At 43.8% G+C, this 22,372-nt stretch overlaps 1 protein-coding gene across 3 annotated transcripts in view; it reads left to right on the top strand.

The window, feature by feature from the left end:
- Positions 1-21,913, top strand: part of LOC120920937 (kinectin-like) — a 41,557-nt gene extending 19,644 nt beyond the window's left edge. For 2 of the 3 annotated variants that reach the window (XM_040333394.1, XM_040333396.1), the window contains 7 exons: positions 631-723; positions 2,591-2,662; positions 5,435-5,518; positions 9,343-9,426; positions 13,195-13,278; positions 13,714-13,806; positions 21,442-21,913. In XM_040333394.1, coding sequence (XP_040189328.1) covers positions 631-723; positions 2,591-2,662; positions 5,435-5,518; positions 9,343-9,426; positions 13,195-13,278; positions 13,714-13,806; positions 21,442-21,471 — 540 coding nt within the window. In that variant the 3' untranslated portion in view covers positions 21,472-21,913. The remainder of the gene's footprint in view (positions 1-630; positions 724-2,590; positions 2,663-5,434; positions 5,519-9,342; positions 9,427-13,194; positions 13,279-13,713; positions 13,807-21,441) is intronic. The other variant, XM_040333395.1, reaches the window with a different exon arrangement.
- The last annotated feature ends 459 nt before the right edge of the window (positions 21,914-22,372 follow it).

A 22,372-nucleotide genomic window follows, 5' to 3' on the forward strand; every position in this document is an offset into this window, starting at 1 on the left:
TTCCCCCCGAAATTGGATAAAGAGTGCGTTTGGCGCATAGAGAAATTAGCTATACATTGTCTAAGAGTAAAAATGTATACCAAGCATATCACAAAGTATAAACTACCAGAACTTCTATACAAATTGCAGTTCCAGTCCACAATGTTAGGTAAGGGTCTTCTAGTAGTCTTTGTGACTTAGAAATCATAATCGGATTCTGTCTTATCTGGGGGAACCAAAGGAGAAAATAGGGGGAGGGGAACCATCACTGTAAGCTCTAGTCAATACAGTTTATTATTAGCCCACTTGCCCATATGATGCTGATATCTTTTCAAAATGTTTAGAGCAGTTTCTATCTATATATGTGAGCTTATAAAGTGTCACAGCCACATTAATATTGGGTCCCTGTAGCCATCTCGATTGGCCAGCCTAGATTGACTCAACTTCTACACTTACAGGAGTTAATTCATTCTGGCACCAAGACGTGCCAAGGTTTTACACTGAGCTGTGCATTGTGTGGCTTGAGACATGCAAGCTGTAAGGTAATGGCCCTTCTGTTTTTTTTTTGTTTTGTTTTTTATCCATAGTTCAGCTTCAGTAATATGTAGGTTTAATGTTTCATTTATTCTATTGTAATTCTTGTGCTTGCAGGAAGGAATTCTGCAGAGGTTGCAGCGCAGTGTGGAGGAAGAGGAGGGGCGATGGAAGATAAAGCTGGAGGAGTCTCAGAATGAGCTTACAGAGGTAAGTTTAACTAAGGGCGTTTACCTTTTTTTTTATGAATATGCATACATTTCAATTGGATAAGGTCAGGGGAAGCATATTGTATACATACAATATGCTTCCCCTGACCTTATCCAATTGAAAGCTCTTTCATCATGGTTGCTGCAATAAATCACTAAGCTGACTTTGCTAAACTTATCTACGAGGATAAGTACACTTCTTTTCCAAATAATAAGTGATTTTCCAATGAGGTTTGAAAATTGCAGTCACGTGGCTTCATTTAGAGAGCCTTGTGTTATATTAAAGAAAAAGGTAGCTTGAGCTATTGAGCACTGTTAATAGACTTTTTTAGAACTTCTAAGTAGTCTTTGGAAGACATAACATGTAGGCTAAGGCTGGGTTCACATATATGCGAATTGGATGCATTTTAAACCGCATCCAATTCGCATGACTTGTGAGCAGCAGAACAGATGGGGACACGGAGCGCAGAGGAGGACAGCAGCAGAATGGAGGGGGAGAGCAGCAGAACGGACGGGGGACACTGAGCACGGAGGAGGACAGCAGCAGCACAGAGGGGGGACTAGAGGAGGATACAGGGACAGTCAGCAGTAATCGGTGTGGCTTTGGGGGGGGGGAAGAGTTGCAAGCACCGATCAACGCTGTATAGATTTCACTAAAGCAGCTGAAATGGGGGGGGGGGGGGGGCAGGGAGAAGCTGTCAGGCTTTATTGAAATCTATGCAGGTAGATCGGTGCTTGTAACTCTCCCCACCGCACTGATCATCCCTGACTGCTCAGGTATCGGGTGAAGCATCGGAGGATTTGCCCCAAGTACAAGTACTCGGGGGAAATGCTCTGTATCGGTACATCGGATACTAGTATCGGGCTTCACTTCCTTGTTCCCTACTGTGAATGGGCGAATATCTCCTGGGGGACACACAATTTCCCAGAAGACACCACTCCCCATTTCCCAGGAGGCAGCGTGAGGAGATGAAAGAAGACCACCGCTGACGAGGAAGTGGCAGATTAGGACAAACTGCCTAGTTAGTAACAGCCACTTTTGGCAAGTATAAAACATTTTTTTTTTTTTTTTTGGCTATTTTTTTATTTTTATTTTTTTTAGGGTGGACCTCCACTTTAAATGTTCTATAAAACTCAATATTGTCAGCATTTTGGAAATTGTTCATTCAGATCTTGATTAAAATCTTACTTTTCAAAAGGTGTGTACTCATTTATTCTGAGGGGTGTGTGTGATTTTTATATGTACTTGACTAAAGAGAATTTAAAAAACTCAGTGTTTACTTTGACCATTGAAAATAAGTACAGGAAAAATATATTAAACTACTACCTTTTTTTTTTTTTTTTTTATCAAGCGAGGAGTTAATTCATTAGGGGGGGTCAGAATTTGTATTAGTCTTTGTCCCCCCTCGGCAAATATTAACCATTATCATAGGGACTGAAAGCGAGGTTCTTGTGCAGTCAGATTTATGGATAACTTTATATGTACTTTCTTTGTATTGCTTCATCACCAGATTGTCTGTCTGTACCACTTGAGCCAAGATAAGCGCTTATTGTTCTAAAATGAGAGGATTTGCTAAGAGTTGTTTCTGCAGTTTGATATTTTTTTGTGCCATTGGAGCCCCTTCTCCTCCTCTACACTTTATAACTGAACAGATCGGAATCATGATATGTGCCCTATAAATCAATCAACTGTGTTTCCGCCATTGTCTTCATCACATCCTCAGTTACTTTGAAGGAAGCACACACATTGTTTCACTTGTATTGGGTCATTCAGCTTCTCGCTTAAAAAGAATATGACTTATTTAAATTGGACTGTCTAATTTTTTTTTTTTTAATGTGTAGAATTGACTGATATTTGTTTCTTTTAGGCAGCATCTGCCGTTCGTGCATTGGAACAGGAGGTTGACAAACTGAAAAGATGGAACAAGGAGGCAGAACATGTGAGTCTACAATTACCAGCCCACATCTTCTAATTTGTGATAAAATGGAGATGTATGGAACAAAATAGGAAAACGGTTTGAGTAGTTTGGTAAAAGACAGTTGGACGGGGCTGACACCAATTACTCTGCGAAAATGCTTTGTTTTATCAGCCCACTAGCTGAATACCCGGCGTTGCCCGGTCTTCCTATCTTAACCTTTTGGGGAGGAAAATCATAGTAATATAAATATACCCATCTTTTATATAAGGGTGTAGGTAAGGGTTAATTTAACTGTCATATATTTTTATTTGGCATATAAGTAATATGTGTACCAGGTATTATTGAAATATCTCCAGGCGTACAGAAGTTATGTGGGAACATACATTTCCCATTGATTTGCATGGGACTTTAAACAAAAACCCCGACCCTCACAAATGGGGGTAAGGGTTAAACCACCTATCCTATGTTTGTTGCTGACATATAAGTAACATGTGTGCCAAGTTTCATTTTAATATCTTTAGCCGTTTGGACGTGATGCTGGAACATACATACATACATACATGCATACATACACACACACACACGTTGAGTTTTATATATATATAGATAATTGGATTTAGAGTCCAAGTTTTTCTGTCGGATCAATAGGCATTCAGTATTCTTCTGAACTGGTAGGGTCTTTAAAGCGGGAGTTCACCCTAAAAAAATGTTTTAACATTAGATTGAGGCTCATTTTGTCTAGGGGAATCGGCTCGTTTTTTTTAAATCAAAGCTGTACTTACCGTTTTAGAGAGCGATCTTCTCCGCCGCTTCCGGGTATGGTCTTCGGGACTGGGCGTTCCTTCTTGATTGACAGGCTTCCGACGGTCGCATCCATCGCGTCACGAGTAGGCGAAAGAAACCGAACGTCGGTGCGGCTCTATACGGCGCCTGCGCACCGACGTTCGGCTTCTTTCGGAAAATCGTGACGCGATGGATGCGACTGTCGGAAGACTGTCAATCAAATCGGAACGCCCAGTCCCGCAGCCCATACCCGGAAGCGGCGGAGAAGATCGCTCTCTAAAACGGTAAGTACAGCTTCGATTTAAAAAAACTAGCCGATTCCCCTAGACTTAAATGAGCCTCAATCTAAGGGTAAAAATTGTCATTTCAGGGTGAACCTCCACTTTACCACTTATGGTCCACCGTATAGCAGTTTTACTGCTACAGGGCGGCACTTCTGCGTCGGATCGTGTATTTTGACTCTTCTGGGTTGTGGGTGTGAATGTGCGCTGCAGGCGGCATGCCCCCGCTTTGATTTTACTCATCAGTGGGTACCATGGACTCTATGTCCACCAGCACCAGCCAATTGTTCGTTACGGAGGCAGAACGGCGGTCTGCCAATGTAAGAAAGCCAGATCGTTGTTCTGTCTGGAGGGAAGGCATGGATCCTGTGTCTCTGCAAAGCAGGGACACAAATCTCTGCCTCCCCCTAGTGAAAGCACCTCCCACACTACACAAAAACACAAGTTTGATCGCCCCTGATGATAACCCCTTCCCTGCCAGTGCTGTTAGTACATTGACAGTGCATATTTTTTTTTTATCACTGATCACTACATTGGTGTCACTGGTCCCCAAAAATGTCAACTGTCTGTCAGTGGTAGAATGTCCACTGCAAAAGCAGAGTCCTGCTACAAGTCGCTGATCGCCGCCATTACTAGTAATAAAATAAATAAAAAATTTTTTTTTTTTTTATAGCGCAAAAAAAAAAAAAATCAGAGGGGATCAAATACCACAAGGTCTATTTGTGGGGGGAAGGACATACATTTTATTTGGGTACAGCATCACGTCACCGCGCAATTGTCAGTTAAAATAACGCAGTGCCATATCGCAAAAATCTCCTAAAGGGGTAAATCTTTCCAGAGAGGATGTGGTTAATTGAACATGCAGTTCAATTTCTATATTAAAGTTAATGGTTAATTTTGACCAAGCTGGTTCAAACAAACTTTTCTTCACTAAGTGCTGCACTGGCTCTAAGCACTGTATGTACTGCATGTGGCTTCAGCTACATACAGAACACATTGCTGGGTTTCCGGCTGTAAAACAGACTTCCCATCTCCCACCCGTAAATAAGAGTTGGTCTGAGCAGCGCTCGGCTATTCATAGGCAGCTTTGTAGTCTTTGAATACAAATCTACCTGTGATTGGCTGAGACGGAGAGCAGGACATCAGTCCGCCCCTCTGAATCGGAGCAAGCATTGTATTCATTAGGAGGAAGCAGGTGCTCACTCTTATAATAGAATCTGTTGTCAATATTTCCAAAAATTTATAAGACGCATGTAGCTTTCAAGTCACTAGTTGCCAAAGCCAAGCGTGCAAGGATGAAGAAAACTTTTATTCCTATTCTGGTGACAGCTCAAAATTTGGGATTTTCTTTTACTTTGACTTTCAGTGACAATGGGCACAAGAGCAAATGGGGAGGGTGAATCTACCTAGCCAGGACACAGCAGTAAAAACCTGACAGATGTTCTAGTCTGTAGTCAGTAAAATCTGTGTAGTAAATACAACATTCCTGTAGTAAATTTCATTTGTGCAGTAATGAATTTAGTATATTAAAATTCATTTTTTCTTTCATTAAAATAAGAAAATAAATTCTGTTAAAAAAATAAAAAAAATAAAAATAAAAAAATAAATGCATAGTATTGAAATGCTGCATGCTCTATGGTTTGTGGATTGAAGATAAACATTGACCAGATGCTCTTCTATACACGAACGTCGTCACTATTTGAAGTAACACTACTTTATATTTCTTAAGTTCCTAAAGGAGAAAGAGAATTTGGAAACCGAGCTGGAAAAGGCAGAGCTTGAGAGAACGACCTACGTGTCCGAAGTCAGAGAGGTAATTTTTATTAAAATGTGTTTTTATAATATTTTTATTATTGGGCTGAGCTGGTGAAGTACAATGATCCAAGAGTCATTTGCTGCAGATTGCGATTCAAGTTGGACAGGGTTACTCTCCTGTATGTAGAAATGGCCTTTGTTCCTTGGAATGAGGTTTCAACTAGTCTGTATGTGTAAGGTGAACTTATGCATCATTTAAAGGGGTTGTAAAGGTAAAAAAGGTTTCACCTTAATGAATTCTATGCATTAAGGTGGAAAAACATCAGATGATGCCGGGCTTTCCCCCCAACCCATTAGCTGGCGCTGCTGTCAATCACATTCAATGATGCGGTGCACCGGGGGGGCGGGGCCGAGTGATACAGCGGCGGCTATATCACCATGCAAGCTCATTTGCATGTCTGTGTGTAGTTGTTGCGGGGAGGAGCCGCGACAGCCGCCGAGGGACCCCAGAAGACCAGGATCAGGGGCCACTGTGTGCAAAACGAACTGCACATTGGAGGTAAGTATAACATGTTTTGTTATTTAACCGCTTAACGACCGCCGCATGTACATATACATCGGCAAAATGGCACGCACAGGCAGAACGACGTGCCCGCGGTACATGCGTCGGTCGGGGAGCGATCCGGGATGAGGGCGCGGCTAATCGTTTCTAGCCGTCCCCTCGCGATCGCTCCCCGGAACTGAAGAACGGGGAGAGCCGTATGTAAACACGGCTTCCCCGTGCTTCACTGTGGCGGCTGCATCGATCGTGTCATCCCTTTTTTAGGGAGACACAATCGATGACGTCAGACCTACAGCCACACCCCCTACAGTTGTAAACACACACTAGGTGAAACATAACTTCTTCATCGCCCCCTGTGGTTAACTCCCAAACTGCAACAGTCATTTTCACAATAAACAATGCAATTTAAATGCATTTTTTGCTGTGAAAATGACAATGGTCCCAAAAATGTGTCAAAAGTGTCCGCCATAATGTCGCAGTCACGAAAAAAATCGCTGATCGCCGCCATTGGTAGTAAAAAATTTTTTTTTATAAAAATGCAATAAAACTATCCCCTATTTTGTAAACGCTATAAATTTTGCGCAAACCAACCGATAAACGCTTATTGCGATTTTTGTTTTTTACCAAAAATATGTAGAAGAATACGTACCGGTCTAAACTGAGGAAAAATTTTTTTTTTATATATATTTTTAGGGGATATTTATTATAGAAAAAAGTAAAAAATATAGAATTTTTTTCAAAATCGTCGCTCTATTTTTGTTTATAGCACAAAAAATAAAAACCGCAGAGGTTATTTGTGGGAAGAAAAGGACGCAAATTTTGTTTCGGTACAACATTGCATGACCGCGCAATTACCAGTTAAAGCAGCGCAGTGCCAAATTGTAAAAACACCTCTGGGCATTTAGCTGCATATTGGTCCGGGGCTTAAGTGGCTAAAAAAAAAAAGTTTCCTTTTCCAACTCCTTTTAAAGTTGGTATTGGACATCCTTGATTGAATTCAGGCACTAAAACCTGGTACAAACTTTCTGAAAGCCGGTCAGTTAAGCAGAAACTGTGTGACTTTCTGTACATATGTAACGCTGCCTATTCAAGAAAATCCTGTCTAATGATTGGCTTCTATCGAATGGTCATGCTGGAAAACAAGCATTCGATGAGCGCTGGCAGCCAATGACTGCGTGTTGAACTGTGCATTCTTTCAGAAAGAAACAAAAAACTGAACCGCTTTAGAGAAGACTGTACACATCTATAGTTATCCTTCGAAGGGCCAAAGTGCTCAATCTGTGTTCCTTCTCTGCATAAAGAAGTGAGTGTAGCTGTCCATCACAGCGAGAGACCAGTAATGAAGGCAGCTATGGGGGGGGGGGGGGGGGGAGTTTAGGACCCTTTGGCTCCTGTTCTGTCTGATGGTTGTCAGAACATGAAAATGGAGAAAATCTCCCTATTTCGGTACTGTTTAACCACTTACCCCCCGGACCATATTGCTGCCCAAAGACCAGAGTACTTTTTGCGATTCGGGACTGCGTCGCTTTAACAGACAATTGTGCGGTCATGCGACGTGGCTCCCAAACAAAATTGGCGTCCTTTTTTTCCCACAAATAGAGCTTACTTTTGGTGGTATTTGATCACCTCTGCGGTTTTTAGTTTTTGCGCTATAAACAAAAATAGAGAGCCAATTTTGAAAAAAATGAATATTTTTTACATTTTGCTATAATAAATATCCCCCAAAAATATATAAAAAAAACATTTTTTTTCCTCAGTTTAGGCCGATACGTTTTCTTCTACATTTTTTTTGTTAAAAAAAAATCGCAATAAGCGTTTATTGATTGGTTTGCGCAAAAGTTATAGCGTTTACAAAATAGGGGGTATTTTTATGTCATTTTTATTATATTTTTTTTACTAGTAATGGCGGCGATCAGCGATTTTTTTTTTTCGGTATTGCGACATTATGGCGGACACTTCGGACACTTTTGACACATTTTTGGGACCATTGGCATTTTTATAGCGATCAGTGCTATAAAAATGCATTGGATTACTATAAAAATGCCACTGGCAGGGAAGGGGTTAACACTAGGGGGCGGGGAAGGGGTTAAGTATGCCTGGGTGTGTTCTTACTGTGGGGGGGGGGGGTGGCCTCACTAGGGGAAACACTGATCCTCGGTTCATACATTGTATGAACCGAAGATCAGCATTTCCCCTGCTGACAGGACCGGGAGCTGTGTGTTTACACACACAGCTCCCGGTCCCCGCTCTGTAACGAGCGATCGCGTGTGCCCGGCGGCGATCGCGCTCGCCGGGCACACGCACGGGAGTCGGGGGCGAGCGGGGGGCGCGCGCGCGCCCCTAGTGGCGGCTGGGAGAGAGGACGTCATATTATGTGCTCTCGCCCAGTAGAGCCACCTTGTGGACGTATGACGACGGTGCGCGGTCGGCAAGTGGTTAACAGGTCAAATCCAAATCTGCACGGTCAGTGTCAACCGATGATGAAAAGCTACAGCCTTTTTATTTGCTCACTTGGCTGGAAGAGATGTATAGGCAGTTCTGCCCCCAAGCTGGTTTACAGAGGTCGCGTAACTTTCTACATCTCCTCAAGCCCTGTGAGCACTGCAAGTGGCCATGGTTTTCCATCATCATCGGCGGGGTGGGGACACTATGACCGTGTAGATTTGGATTTGACATGCAAGATATGTACATTTAACACGTGAGATCTAATATTTTTTAGTAAACTGTTTGCCCATTGCTGCATTTAGATGGCGCTTCCCTGTCTTTCTAGGCTAGGTTCACACGAGCAGCATGCCGTGTACTAAAATGATTAGGATTAATTCAACTGAATCAATATGCACTCATATATCCCCAATTAGAACTACAATTTATGTAAGCTTTTCCCACCAATACTGGTTAATCGGTGTCGTCTTTAAATACATTGTACATTATGTCCACACTGTGGTCTGGTGGGGTAAAAACAAATACTAATGTTGCTATAGCAGTGCTTGATCCACCACAAGTTATGATCACCCCTTTAACTGCTTGCCGACCAGCCGCTGCAGTTTTACGGCGGCAGGTCGGTTCTGCTGGGCGAGATCACGTAGATCTACGTCTTCTCTCTCAGTAGCCGATTGGGGCAAGCGATCACCGCCGGGCACCCGCGATTGCTTCTAATTAAAACTTTCTAGCGCAGGTGCGAAAAAATAATAAAAATAATCCGACTGGTAGAACTGGGCAAGCCCATATACTTTCCTTTCAGACACCTTTGTTAAGTGTGGCCCATGTGTTCTATGCTTGTGATGGGAGAGCCGCTTTACAAACTCTGAACTTCATTTCAGCTGAAAGATCTGTTGACTGAATTGCAAAGAAAGCTTGACGATTCCTATTCAGAAGCAGTAAGGCAGAATGAAGAGCTGACCTTGGTAAGAAGACGTCTCTCTTCTGTGTCTCTGGAGACTCCCGCTCCTACCTGTCTACTCAGCTTTTCTGTTGGAATGAGGGCCTGTCTGTCCCTTTGTCAAGCTTTCAAAATCTTTTGCCTGTTTTACCTTTCTCTCGTCATTAAACAATACCATTTTTTTTTTTACTTCTAATCCACTTAAAAGTAGTTAACACCAATGCATGCATTAAGCCTGTGATTCTGCAGATGGACTGAGTTTCAAGAGTTTGTATTAAGCTTGATCTTGTCATAAATCAATAACTTCTGTGCAATATAAATATGATTGAAGTTTGAGGACATCGGCTATAGAGGAACAGGTGACATTAAAGTGATGCTTATATAGAGGAGAATATTCTGTAGGCAGATCCATTCTTGGAAAGTCTCCATCTCTTGGTTCCACTATCCTTTTTCTTTTTATTTATTTGCAGGAAAAAGATAAGCATTTATATATTTCACAGAAGCCTGCAGAGCATTGCACCCACATCAGTAGATCGCGGGTGCAAGGTCGGGCTTGTGCAGATAATCCCTATAGCTTTCTGCCCATACCTCCTGTATGGTCTGTCAGTTTGAAAGCTGCAAGGATTGTGAATGGACTATGAGGGCACTCATCGGCACCCTTCTCGTTCATTGAGAACTACAAGTTGTCTGCTGCATTGTCAGTGGGACTTGTAGTTTTCTTACTCAAAGATCGCTATGAATGAACAAGGAGCAGTTTTATAAATGTGCCCGCTGTCCCATCCAGGGGGCTCTGGCGATGGGCGAGTAGAAGCATGTTGCACCCTAAATATGGATGTTACATGTTCCTGAAGGTGAACCTATCCTTTAACTGCTTGCTGACCAGCCGCCGCAGTTATACGGCGGCAGGTCGGCTCTGCTGGGCGAGATCACGTAGCTATACGTCACCTCGCCCAACAGCCAATGGTGGCGCGCGCACCCACCACTCGCCCCCGACTCCCGTGCTTTGCGGGTGCGATTGCCGCCGGGCACACGCGATCGCTCGTTGCACACAGCTCCCGGTCCTATCAGGGAGAGAAATGCTGATCTTCTGTTCATGCAATGTATGAACAGAAGATCAGTCCTTTCCCCTACAGTTGAAACACACCCAGGGAACATACTTAACCCCTTCCCCGCCCCCTAGTGTTAACCCCTTCACTGCCAGTGGCATTTTTATAGTAATTCAATGCATTTTTATAGCACTGATCGCTATAAAAATGCCAATGGTCTCAAAAATGTGTCAGAAGTGTCCGCCATAAAGTCGCAGTATCAAAAAAAATCGCTGATCGCCGCCATTACTAGTAGAAAAAAAATATATTAATAAAAATACCCTTTGTTTTGTAAACGCTCTAACTGTTGCGCAAACCAATCAATAAACGCTTATTGCGGGTTTTTTTTGTTTTTTTTACGCTAAATATGTAGAAGAATACGTATTGGCTTAAACTGAGGAAAAAAATGATTTTTTTTATATATATTTTTGGGGGATATTTATAGCAAAAAGTAAAAAATATTCATATTTTTTTTCAAAATTGTCGCTCTATTTTTGTTTATAGCGCAAAAAACTAAAAACCGCAGAGGTGATCAAATACCACCAAAAGAAAGTTCTATTTGTGGGGAAAAAGGACTCCAATTTTGTTTGGGAGCCACGTTGCACGACTGCGCAATTGTCAGTTAAAGCGACGCAGTGCCGAATCGCAAATGGTGCTCTGGTCTTTGACCAGCAATATGGTCCGGGGGTTAAGTGGTTAAAGCAGACTTGTAAATACATATGTAGTCTGCCGTGCTGATGAAACCTTTTATCATGCAGATACTTGGGCTTCAATATTTTCTGGGACAGTAGTCTAAAACTTGTAGTCTACTTGTATAGACAAAAGGAATTCTGTGTGAATTTCCTTTGCTGGAAGCTTGCTCTGAGTATGTGGCAGGAGCAAGCCAGACACAGCCAAGTAACTCAGTTGTTTTTTTGTTTTGTTTTTTAAAGAAAGGTTTGTGCAATTGCAGCCTCTATATTCTTTGTAAGACAAATGTACTTTAAAAAGATTCTTTCACAAGTTGAAAAAATTGCAAGTAAATGTAATAAAAAACTAGCATTTTAAATGTGTAGTTGGTGTTTTTCTTTTCCCTAAAACCCGGTTCACACAGGGGCGGCACGACTTCGGGGGCGACTCGGCAAGGCGATCTCAAGATGACTTCAGAGGCGACTTGCAAAATGACTTCTGTATTGAAGTCAATGCAAGTCGCCCCCAAAGTCGTGCAAGAAACTTTTTCTAAGTCTGAGCGACTTGAGTCGCTCCTATTAGAATGGTTCCATTGAACAGAGTGGAGCCCCACTTGTCAGGTGGCTAAACTGCCTGACGAGTCGCCCCTGTGTGAACTTTCTTGTCCATTAAGGGAAACAGGAAGGCTTTCACTTTCTGCCTACAGAAGGTTTGGCCATTCTAAGCCTTTCTTTTGAGATGTCCAGGCCCTGCTGGACTGAACATTGTGGCCCATAGCCCAAAAGGGACCTTTGGTGGACCCTCCGATTTACTATCTTATGCCGGCCATAGACAGTTCGAATCTCGGCTGGTTCAGCAGGAACCGCCCAACATTCAAACCGTGTGTGGGTAGGCACTATCTGTGTTGATGGGGATTCGTGCAAAGAAATGTGCGCAGTCTATGGCTGGCCTTAATATCCACGTAGAGTGGCACAGAGTTTCCCCTCATTAACATAGAATGCAGATGCAATGTTTCTAGATCTTTAACTCTGTTAGGGTAGACACCGATAATAAAATCTGCCACCACAGTACAGACAGGGTTATTATGTTAATCTTAATTGGTTCTAAAGTTTTTAGGTTTTCCATTTTTATTCTATGCTTTAAGGCAGGGATAAGCAATTAGCGGACCTCCAGATATTGCCAAACTACAAGTCCCATGAGGCATAGCGAGACTCTGACAGCATCAAGCATAACACCCAGAGGCAGAGGCATGATGGGACTTGTAGTTTGGCAACAGCTGGAGGTCAGCTAATTGCTTATCCCTGCTTTAAGGTGTAGCTCCCCCTTTTTCTTACCCGAATCAGATCTGATCCAACAATGTGCCGAGCGCAGTGGCTTTGGCTGCTGTCTCCCTCATTGGACAGCCATTAGCTCCCGCTGCTGGTAATCAAATCCTGGGAGGTGGGGCTGGTTCCCGATGTCTGTCAATGGGCGCAGTAGCGGGGCTCGGGAAGTAACATGTATGGTTGCCCCCATGGAAAGCGGCTTTCCATGGGGGCCCCCCGATGAAATAAAATTGCCTGGAGCGCCGGCGGGGGACCCCAGAAGAAGAGGATCGGGGCTTCTCTGTGCAAAAGCATTGCACAGAGCAGGTAAGTAGAATATGTTTTTTTATTTTAATATCACGAAGAAAAAAAAAAGCTTTAGAATCAATTTATAACTTCCGAGCATAACAGAGTGAAACTTTTGTATTGGAATTTTCAGAAAAGAGCAAGTAAACTGTAAGCAACAATTTAACATTTTAAAATGATGCTATTTGTAACAAATATAAAGTTGGTGTTATCCATATTTGGCTGCAAATGGTGGAAACACACTTTAAGGCTTTCAGATGTTTACACAACTATTGGCTAGGATGCCTAAAGTCTGTTAAATGCAGATATAGGAAGATGGTTGTTGAAATGAATGGTCTGGTGACAACGTCTAGAAATCTCTTTGCTCAGTGACTGTAGTATACAGGGAGAATAACTTTTATTTTTTTTTATTTTTTTTAACACCAATAGCTGAAGAGTCAACTGGATGATACAATAAAGAAACTGGAAATGGAGCAGAGCGAGCGTCAAAAAGTGGCCAGTGATTTAAACGAGGTGAGAAAATCCAAACACAACGTATCTATTGGGCAGGAAGTCATTAAACTAAGGCTGGACATACACTGAGCAAATTCAATTCCCCCATCAACACAGACAGTGCTGACCGGGGAATTCCTCCTCCAGGGCTATTGTCTTCTCCCAGCAGGGGGAAGCTGTCTCCACTGGGAGACGACAGTGATTATTGCTAGCGGCTTTAGCAGCCGCTAGCAATGATCGCAAGAGAATCTGGCAGGCTGGTTGTATCAAAGGTGGCCATTTTGGATGTGGGAGCCAGCTTTGTCTTGGAGCTTTCCCTCCTGGGACATGTGACGCTGCACATGGAATTTCCTGCTGCTTTTGCTTTACCTGATAAAGCATCATCTACAATTGTATTTGTCAGCTGTGATTGATCCATGTTTATATATCCTGATGTGTCTTGTTCTCCTTGTTCAGGCACAGAAATCCCTGGACCTCATTCAGGTTGAAATACTCAAGGGCTCTGGAGACTCTAATGTCATAGAGAACAGTGGCATATCCCTAGAAAAGGTAAGTGAGTGACGGCACAACCTGTGAATGTGGCTAAATCTTTTAAGCTCAGGATAACGGTTCTCTTGGGAAAACAATTTGACTTTAGAGGAGGTAAAATTGTTTCTAGGGCCGGTGGGTGGTAATGAAAGTGTTGGATTCACCTTAGTATAGTAGTAGTAAACTATGCTTTTAAACATGGTTTAAGCCATAATGTGCTAGTTTGCCACCACATACTAGCACATTATGATAGACTTGACTGTCAAAGGAAGCTCTCCGGCACTGTGATGTCAGATCTCGGGCACTTCCATCTTCACCCAATCTTCCTTCTGGGTTTTGTCTGTTAGGCCTCTTAAATGGCCAGGCCATGATAATGTCACGCCTGTGCACAGGAGTCACATCACCGCGCTACAGATAGATGCTGTGCAGGTTCACTGAGTTGCGCATGCATGGCTCAGTGAACATGACCGCTTACAGGCAGGAGAAAGCCTTTAAGGCAGAAGAGACTGATGGGGGTCTCTTCTGTCATAAAAACCCTATTTGTCAGCACTTAAAGGGGTTGTAAAGGTAAAAAAAAAAAAAATTCCTAAATAGCTTCCTTTACCTTAGTGCAGTCCTCCTTCACTTACCTCATCCTTCGATTTTACTTTTAACTGTCCTTATTTCTTCTGAGAAATCCTCACTTCCTGTTCTTCTGTCTGTAACTCCACACCGTAATGCAAGGCTTTCTCCCTGGTGTGAGACATAGCATATCTCGGGGATATGCAATTAGCCGACCTCCAGCTGTTGCAGAACCACAAATCCCATGAGGCATAGCGAGACTCTGACAGCCACAAGCATGACACCCAGAGGCACCACCTCCATGCTGCTCCGTGTCCACCTCTCTTCTCCGTGTCTCCCTCTGTGCATCTTTCCCCCTCTCTTCTCCCCCTCCGTGCATCTTTCCCCCTCTCTTCTCCCCCTCTATGCATATGTCCCCCTCTCTTCTCCTCCGTGCATCTGTCCCCCTCTCTTCTCCTCCGTGCATCTGTCCCCCTCTCTTCTCCTCCGTGCATCTGTCCCCCTCTCTTCTCCTCCGTGCATCTGTCCCCTTCTCTTCTCCCCCTCCGTGCATCTTTCCCCCTCTCTTCTCCCCCTCTATGCATCTGTCCCCCTCTCTTCTCCCCCTCCGTGCATCTGTCCCCCTCTCTTCTCCCCCTCCGTGCATCTGTCCCCCTCTCTTCTTCCCCTCCGTGCATCTGTCCCCCTCTCTTCTCCCCCTCCGTGCATCTGTCCCCCTCTCTTCTCCCCCTCCGTGCATCTGTTCCCCTCTCTTCTCCCCCTCCGTGCATCTGTCCCCCCCTCTTCTCCTCCGTGCATCTGTCCCCCTCTCTTCTCCCCCTCCGTGCATCTGTCCCCCTCTCTTCTCCCCCTCCGTGCATCTGTCCCCCTCTCTTCTCCCCCTCCGTGCATCTGTCCCCCTCTCTTCTCCCCCTCCGTGCATCTGTCCCCCTCTCTTCTCCCCCTCCGTGCATCTTTCCCCCTCTCTTCTCCCCCTCCGTGCATCTGTTCCCCCCTTCTTCTCTCCCTCCGTGCATCTGTCCCCCCCTCTTCTCCCCCTCCGTGCATCTGTCCCCCCCTCTTCTCCCCCTCCGTGCATCTGTCCCCCCCTCTTCTCCCCCCCTGTGCATCTGTCCCCCCCTCTTCTCCCCCCCTGTGCATCTGTCCCCCCCTCTTCTCCCCCCCTGTGCATCTGTCCCCCCCTCTTCTCTTCCGTGCATCTGTCCCCCCCTCTTCTCTTCCGTGCATCTGTCCTCCCCTCTTCTCCTCCGTGCATCTGTCCCCCTCTCTTCTCCCCCTCCGTGCTGCCGTCCCCCTCAATATTTTAGGATGATGGGACTTGTAGTTTTGCAACAGCTGGAGGTCCGCTAATTGCATATCCCTGGCATATCTTGCCTGTGTGTGTGTGTGCGTTTTATATATATATATTTATTTTAAAAGAAGAGAAAAAAAAACTGCCTGCTTGCATTTTTTTTTTTTTTTGATTATTAAAAGGTTGTCTCAACCCTCTAACTGCCTTTTTTGCTGGACAGCTTGGTTTTTTAAAAATTGAAAATTTAACAGACTTGCTAGCTAGATCACAAGGTAACAATATAGAAGAAAAGCATGAAAAGAAAAAGAATGCAGCCACTACACTTCAGATTTTTTTCATGTTTTGATATTATATATTAATATTGCGTTAAGCATGCTTCAGATAAACAGATCGATGTTAAGGTTGAAAAGTCGCTTTATTTTGCTGTCGCTTGTCTGTTTCTATATATGCTTATCCAGGCTCTGTTAAAGGCGGGAATCCGAACACTTTGTAAGCTCTGTGTCTGGGCCTATACAAGGTTGACGACTTTCTCCCTTCACATGACTATGTTTGAGCCTGGCGATTGGCCAGTTAGGCCTAAGCTCTGCATCCTGAGTGGTGGATGAGGAGATAAAATGCTCCCCAAACCCTAAATTACTGGGCTGGTGGAGGCTCCATCAATGAGCCTCATAAAGAGGTAGATCTTTATCATCTAGCATTTAGAGGTCTTTTAATTTTTGCTGACATATCTAAGGACTTTTCCTGTATGGGGGTCAACCATGCAAATTTTTTCTGTAATGGTGCATTCCGGTGGTAGTAATTTCACCCTGGCATGTACCCTTTATCTTAGGGAGAAGTAGGCAGTGAGATTTTGATGGGTCTGATTGGGATGACTTGGCAGTGAAAGATAAAAAGCCTCTCTGCCACCAGCAGGTCTTGTAGCTCCTGCCAGCAGATTTTTCTAGCAGATGTGCTGCTCTTTAAATCAAATTCCCCGTAGGGCGATTTAGCAGAAATACATTACAGCAGCGCAAGTCATCATTTAAAGAAATTGCAAATGAACGTGTAATCTTCTTGTAAATAATGCCACAGATAATAAGGCGCTTTCAGAAAGTGCTTTAATCTCCAAATGCTCTGTATTATATCAAAGTGTTATCATTCAAGTCTTGCCTCTGAGTCCCGTCACCCAACGATAAGTGGCCGCTAATGTATGCATTCCCCCCATCTGTTTGGTAATTGGTGTTAACAAAAAGCTTTAATTATGAACTTTGTTACATGGCTGCTGCAAATGCAGTCTCTGTATGAAGGACTCGCTCTTACTCCAGTGAGTTAGGGTCGCCGACGGGTGCTGTTTTTACCCAGTGCGAAGCAGTCCGCATCCAGATGTTAATATTTCAGGGCCGTTTTGAAGACAAATCATTATCTGGTTTCCGCAGGCATCAGCACTTGGGGCCTTATGTACAAAAAGAACAGTCGCCTTGCTTAAAAACTCAACTCCAGGCAAATGGCTGTGTATGTATGTATGTATGTATATATATATATATATATATATGTGTGTGTGTGTGTGTGTGGATATATTTACGCACACTCACTCACATACGTTTAACCACTTAAAAAAAACAACTGTCGCTGCCCCTACCTATGACTGTAAAAGAAAACAAATCAGCGCAATAAAAATACAAAAATGACAAGCTGCTGAACACTTAGGAGTCAATTCAAAAAGTTCCTGAGGTAAATATGCAAAAGATAGTGCAGCGCTAGTAACAAGTCCATAAAAAAGTCACCCCAGTGATCTTTAAAGAGGGGCTGTAGGCAGAAGCATGCGGATGATGAGCGTGGAATATAGTAAGACACCTCCACCGATAACAGAAATGACCACTCACCTCACAAGGTCGACCCTCTGTTAGATAGGGTCAAATGCGCTTTCCCATATGGGTATATTCCAGGCAAAGCTCCAACAGGGACCAAACAAGGACCAAGCACTCGGACTCACGGATAGTACCAGTCGGGAGCAGGTCCAATCATGGAAAAGAAGGACATATAGTGCTCTCCGCAATAATAAAATTTAATAAGAAATATGTAAAAACTCACAAACATAGGCACTAATCCAATGCCAGGAAATACAGCGAGATGTGTGATACAATGGAAGGCTGCAGGTGACGTCACGTCCTTCCCTGCCGAACGTTGCGTCCCTTGGGGTGGGACGACTTCAGTGGATGACTGGTCTTCACAGCAAGGAGCATTGGAAGGGCGGACGCATGTCAACAAACACACAGAATAACCAAGCTTAACTCGCCGACCAATCAGCAACCAACCGAATTCACCTAACAGTGCGTTAAAAACAGGGGTTTAGTTGCACGTCTTTGCAAATACATGCGTAAGCTGCAGGCCCCGTCAAGGCTCCCTGGGCACTGCAGTCCTAACTCTAAAATTTAAAGTCTCCTCAATGGAAGCACATGTATGCTGATGGATGTGTTTAGCCACTTCTTGCCTACTGGGTACTTTCACCCCCTTCCTGCCCAGGCCCAATTTTCAGATTTCAGTGATGTCGCATTTTGAGTGAAAATTGCGCGGTCATGCAACCATGTACCCAAACAAAGTTTTTTTTTATTTTTTTATATATATATAAGACATACATTTTTCTTTTGGTGGTATTTAATCACCACTGTTTTTTTTTTTTTTGCTGCTAAACAAACTAGAAAACAACGTTTTTTTTTTTGGCTTGTAAAATATAAATAATAAGTAACGGTAATTGTTCTCCTTCGCTGATGAGGCTGCACTGATTTGCAGCACTGTTGGGGCCGTACTGATCATCATGACAACGATCAGTGCCCTGATTGCCAGTGCAGACATCCCCGCTTACGGCTCTCCTGTCCTCACCTGCTGTTAATGTGAGGAGAGAAATGCAGTTGACTGGCAATTCCTGTTTACACTGTGATCGGCTGTGAATTGGGCACAGCTGATCGCATGATAAAGAACCTATTTCATAGGCACTTTACCATGATTGGTGATGTGCTGTCTAAGGGATGTCCTCCCAGAATGAGAGTGCTCCTGCCTGTCTCGTCATTTCACTATACGGCGGGAGGGAAGCAATGAAAAAAATCTGCAAGGAAGAAAAAAGGTCTGAGGAATAGAACAGGAGGACAGCACTTTCAATCTGAAGCTGGGATCGAAAACACTGGAGCGCGACCTCCAAACTAGCAAGAGGAGAATTCAAAGCAAAACATTAGTAACATTCTTAGGCCTCATTCACAACTGTGTGTTGGACAATTATGATTTCCTACAGGAGACTAACAGGGCTTCCTGCCAACTGTTGCAGGCAGGAAACCCCGTTCAAAGAAATGAGGCGGACCATGACTGCAGCCGTTTGCATGTAGTTGAACATACAGTGATGACCTGTGGATAATCGGACCTGGGCGTAAAGAATCTGCACCCAGGGCCAATCATCCACAGGTGTTCGCTGCATGTCCGATTACATGCAAATGGCTGTGGGTGCTGACGGCCTTCTATTGTTGTGAATGAGGCTTCCTGACTGCAGCTGTTTCCCTGCAGAAAGCCGTAAACACTGGTGTGAATGAGGCTTTGATGAAAGAATAGTTGGTGCTTGGAACAGAAGCAGACGGTAGTGAGTTAATCAACAGTAACTGAATTTAAACATGCTATACAAAAATACTCCCCAAATGTATTTGGAAAAGGCAGACCTGATGCATCACTTACAGTGGTTGTAAACCCTAGGACAAAAGAAAAAAAAAATAACCTGCAAGACAAAGGCATAATGAGCACTAATAGTATGCATGGCATACTAGCTCATTATGAATTACCTGAGATTGAAGCCCCTGCAGCCGTCCTCGTACACCGCTCCGGCGGAGTTACTTCTGGGTATCGCGGGCTCCGTCGCTGTGATTGTCCGGAGCTGATGGTAACGGAACACTCAGTGAAGCAACGCCACGTACGTGCCATTGCTTCAGTGTGCATGTGCCGATGATAACGGCACATGCAAATACAGGGGCTATCTCCTAATCCATTTAGGTTTAGGACAGGGATATGCAATAAGTGGACCTCCAGCTGTTGCCAAACTACAAGTCCCATGAGGCATAGCGAGACTCTGACAGCATCAAGCATGACACCCAGAGGCAGATGCATGATGGGACTTGTAGTTTGACAACAGCTGGAGGTCCGCTAATTGCTTATCCCTGGTTTAGGAGATATCCACAGGTAAGACTTATTATAGGGTTTACCACGACTTTAAGCCTGGCCGAACATGGGTTGAAATTTCGATCCATGTATGGGTAGGCTGATTGTACCCAGGTCAATCCCATCAATCAACTTGTGTATTACCAGCCTGTTGGGCAGAAAAAGCCATCCCCGCTGGTAGAACACAGTAATTATTGCTAGCAATAATCGCATGTAAAAATGCAACAAGCTGGTTGTACCTAAGGTGATGAGTCTATCAACTTTTTTACATTTAGGCTGCCCATATATGGTTTGAATCCATGCCGAAACAGGTCAAGAGTTGAACCATCTATGGCCAGCTTAAAGCGGGAGTTCACCCAAAAAAAAAAATTAATATTAGATTTAGGCTAATTAAGGGGAGCAGAAACGGGTATTTTTTTTAAGATCAATGCTGTACTTACCGTTGTAGAGATAGATGTTCTCCCGCCGCTTCCGGGTATGATCTTCGGGACTGGGCGTTCCTATTTGATTGACAGCCTTCCGACGGTCGCATACAGCGCGTCACCAGTTGCCGAAAGAAGCCGAACGTCGGTGCGGCTCTATACGGCGCCTGCACACCAACGTTTGGCTACTTTCGGAAACTCGTGACGCGCTGTATGCGACGGTCAGAAGGCTGTCAATCAAATAGGAACGCCCAGTCCCGCAGCCCATACCCGGAAGCGGCGGGAGAACATCTATCTCTACAACGGTAAGTACCGCATTGATTAAAAAAAAATACCGTATTTATCGGCGTATACCGCGCACTTTTTTGCCCTGAAAATCAGGGCAAAATCGTGGGTGCGCGGTATACGCCGATACCCGCTTTCCCGCGCCGAGTTTTGAATACTGCTCCGACATATACCGAGCGCAGTACACTCGGGTATAGTCGGGCAGTCTCGGCTCCTTCCGCGCTCACGTCCTGGACGTACAGGACGTCAGCGCGAGAGTTGCCGAGCATTGCCGACAATACACAAGTGTACTGCGCTCTGTATATGTCGGCGCGGGAAACGAGCGGCGAGGACGCCAGACCCGACGAAGAGGACACCCGAAGCCGCAGAAGGACGCCGGACACGACGAAGAGGACACCCGAAGCCGCAGACGAACGCCGGACCCGACGAGGCTGCCGCACAAGACACCAAAACTGTAAGTACAAAAAAAACTTTTTTTCCACAGGATTGGGGGCAACTTTAGGGGTGCGCGGTATACGCAGGAGCGCGTTATACCGCGATAAATACGGTACCCATTTCTGCTCCCCTTAATTAGCCTCAATCTAATGTTAAAAATGTATATTTTGGGTGAACCTCCACTTTAACAGTGACTGCATCTGAAGGATCAAGTCGCTATTTAGCCTTTTTTTACCGGATCAGTAATTATTTTTGGTGGTGTTTGTAAGCCACAAACTAGTTAAATTTCAAAGTTCAAGCTGCCTGTGTTCCCTATAATCTCAGAACTGGGCGACTTTGCAAAGGAATACAGGTAAAAGCAACCCACCATATATTGACCTACATGTTATCTGTTTGCTTAGAGTTCATCTTTTAATAGTCCACCATTTGATGTTCATAGAATCTCTTTATTAAACTAACATACTAATTGTGTCCTGCCTCTCTCCGCAGGTTGAATTACCCGAGGGACTGTACCACTGAGGATAAAATGGAAGACATTGTAATCATGTTTTGCCAAAATTAAAGCCTTATTTATGTCTTCACCCTTTCTACTTTGTCAGAAACACTGAACAGTGCTACGTCTTTTCTAATTCTTATTAAACTACTGATTTAAACCGGACGATAATAAATATAAAAAAAAAACACTCTGCAGACAGTTTAGTTTTATAGTAAAAAAAAGAATAAAAAATAAATTCTTTTTGGATATATAGATCTTTACATTCCTGAAGCTGCAGTAAAGACGTCTACCTTTTTTTTTTTCTTATTTTGTTCAATACAGATTTATGCAGAAGAATCAACTATGGCAAAGATGATGTAACAAATATATATATATCCTTTTATTACAGACGTTGTACACTGTTTTACTTAAATCCACTTTGGAAGTAGACACCTCTTCGACCTCAAATAAAACACTTTATTTTTATTTTCTTCTGGAATGATGTCAGCAGATTAAGCTTTGGCCTGGTGTTATAACTGCCAAGTCTTGGGTATCAGAGGCCAGTTTGAGATGTCTGAGTGAGTGTTTGGTGACGTATTTTGTGTTCCCATAGTGGCCAGCAGCTGCTATGGTCTTTAATGCAGATATGTAGCATGAGAGCCCAAAGTGACCCTGACGCCTTAATAAAATGTAAAAAAGAAAAAAAGCTGCAAATGAGACCTCGTGTACTCATCTGTCCTACCCCGTCTGTTTGATGGTTCTTCACTTGAGCAATTTCATATGCAACACACTTCTTGGTGTCTGCCAGAACATAGCTGTGATGAAGCTGTTAGTGGATGAAACCACAGCACACCGTGGAGGCATCTTAGGCCTAGTACACACGAGAGGATAAATCCTCTGGCGGATTTTGATCTCATGGTTGTACTAACCATGAGATCAAAATCC

This window comes from Rana temporaria, chromosome 13 (genome assembly GCF_905171775.1).
Source record: "Rana temporaria chromosome 13, aRanTem1.1, whole genome shotgun sequence".
In the NCBI taxonomy this organism is placed as follows: Eukaryota; Metazoa; Chordata; class Amphibia; order Anura; family Ranidae; genus Rana; species Rana temporaria.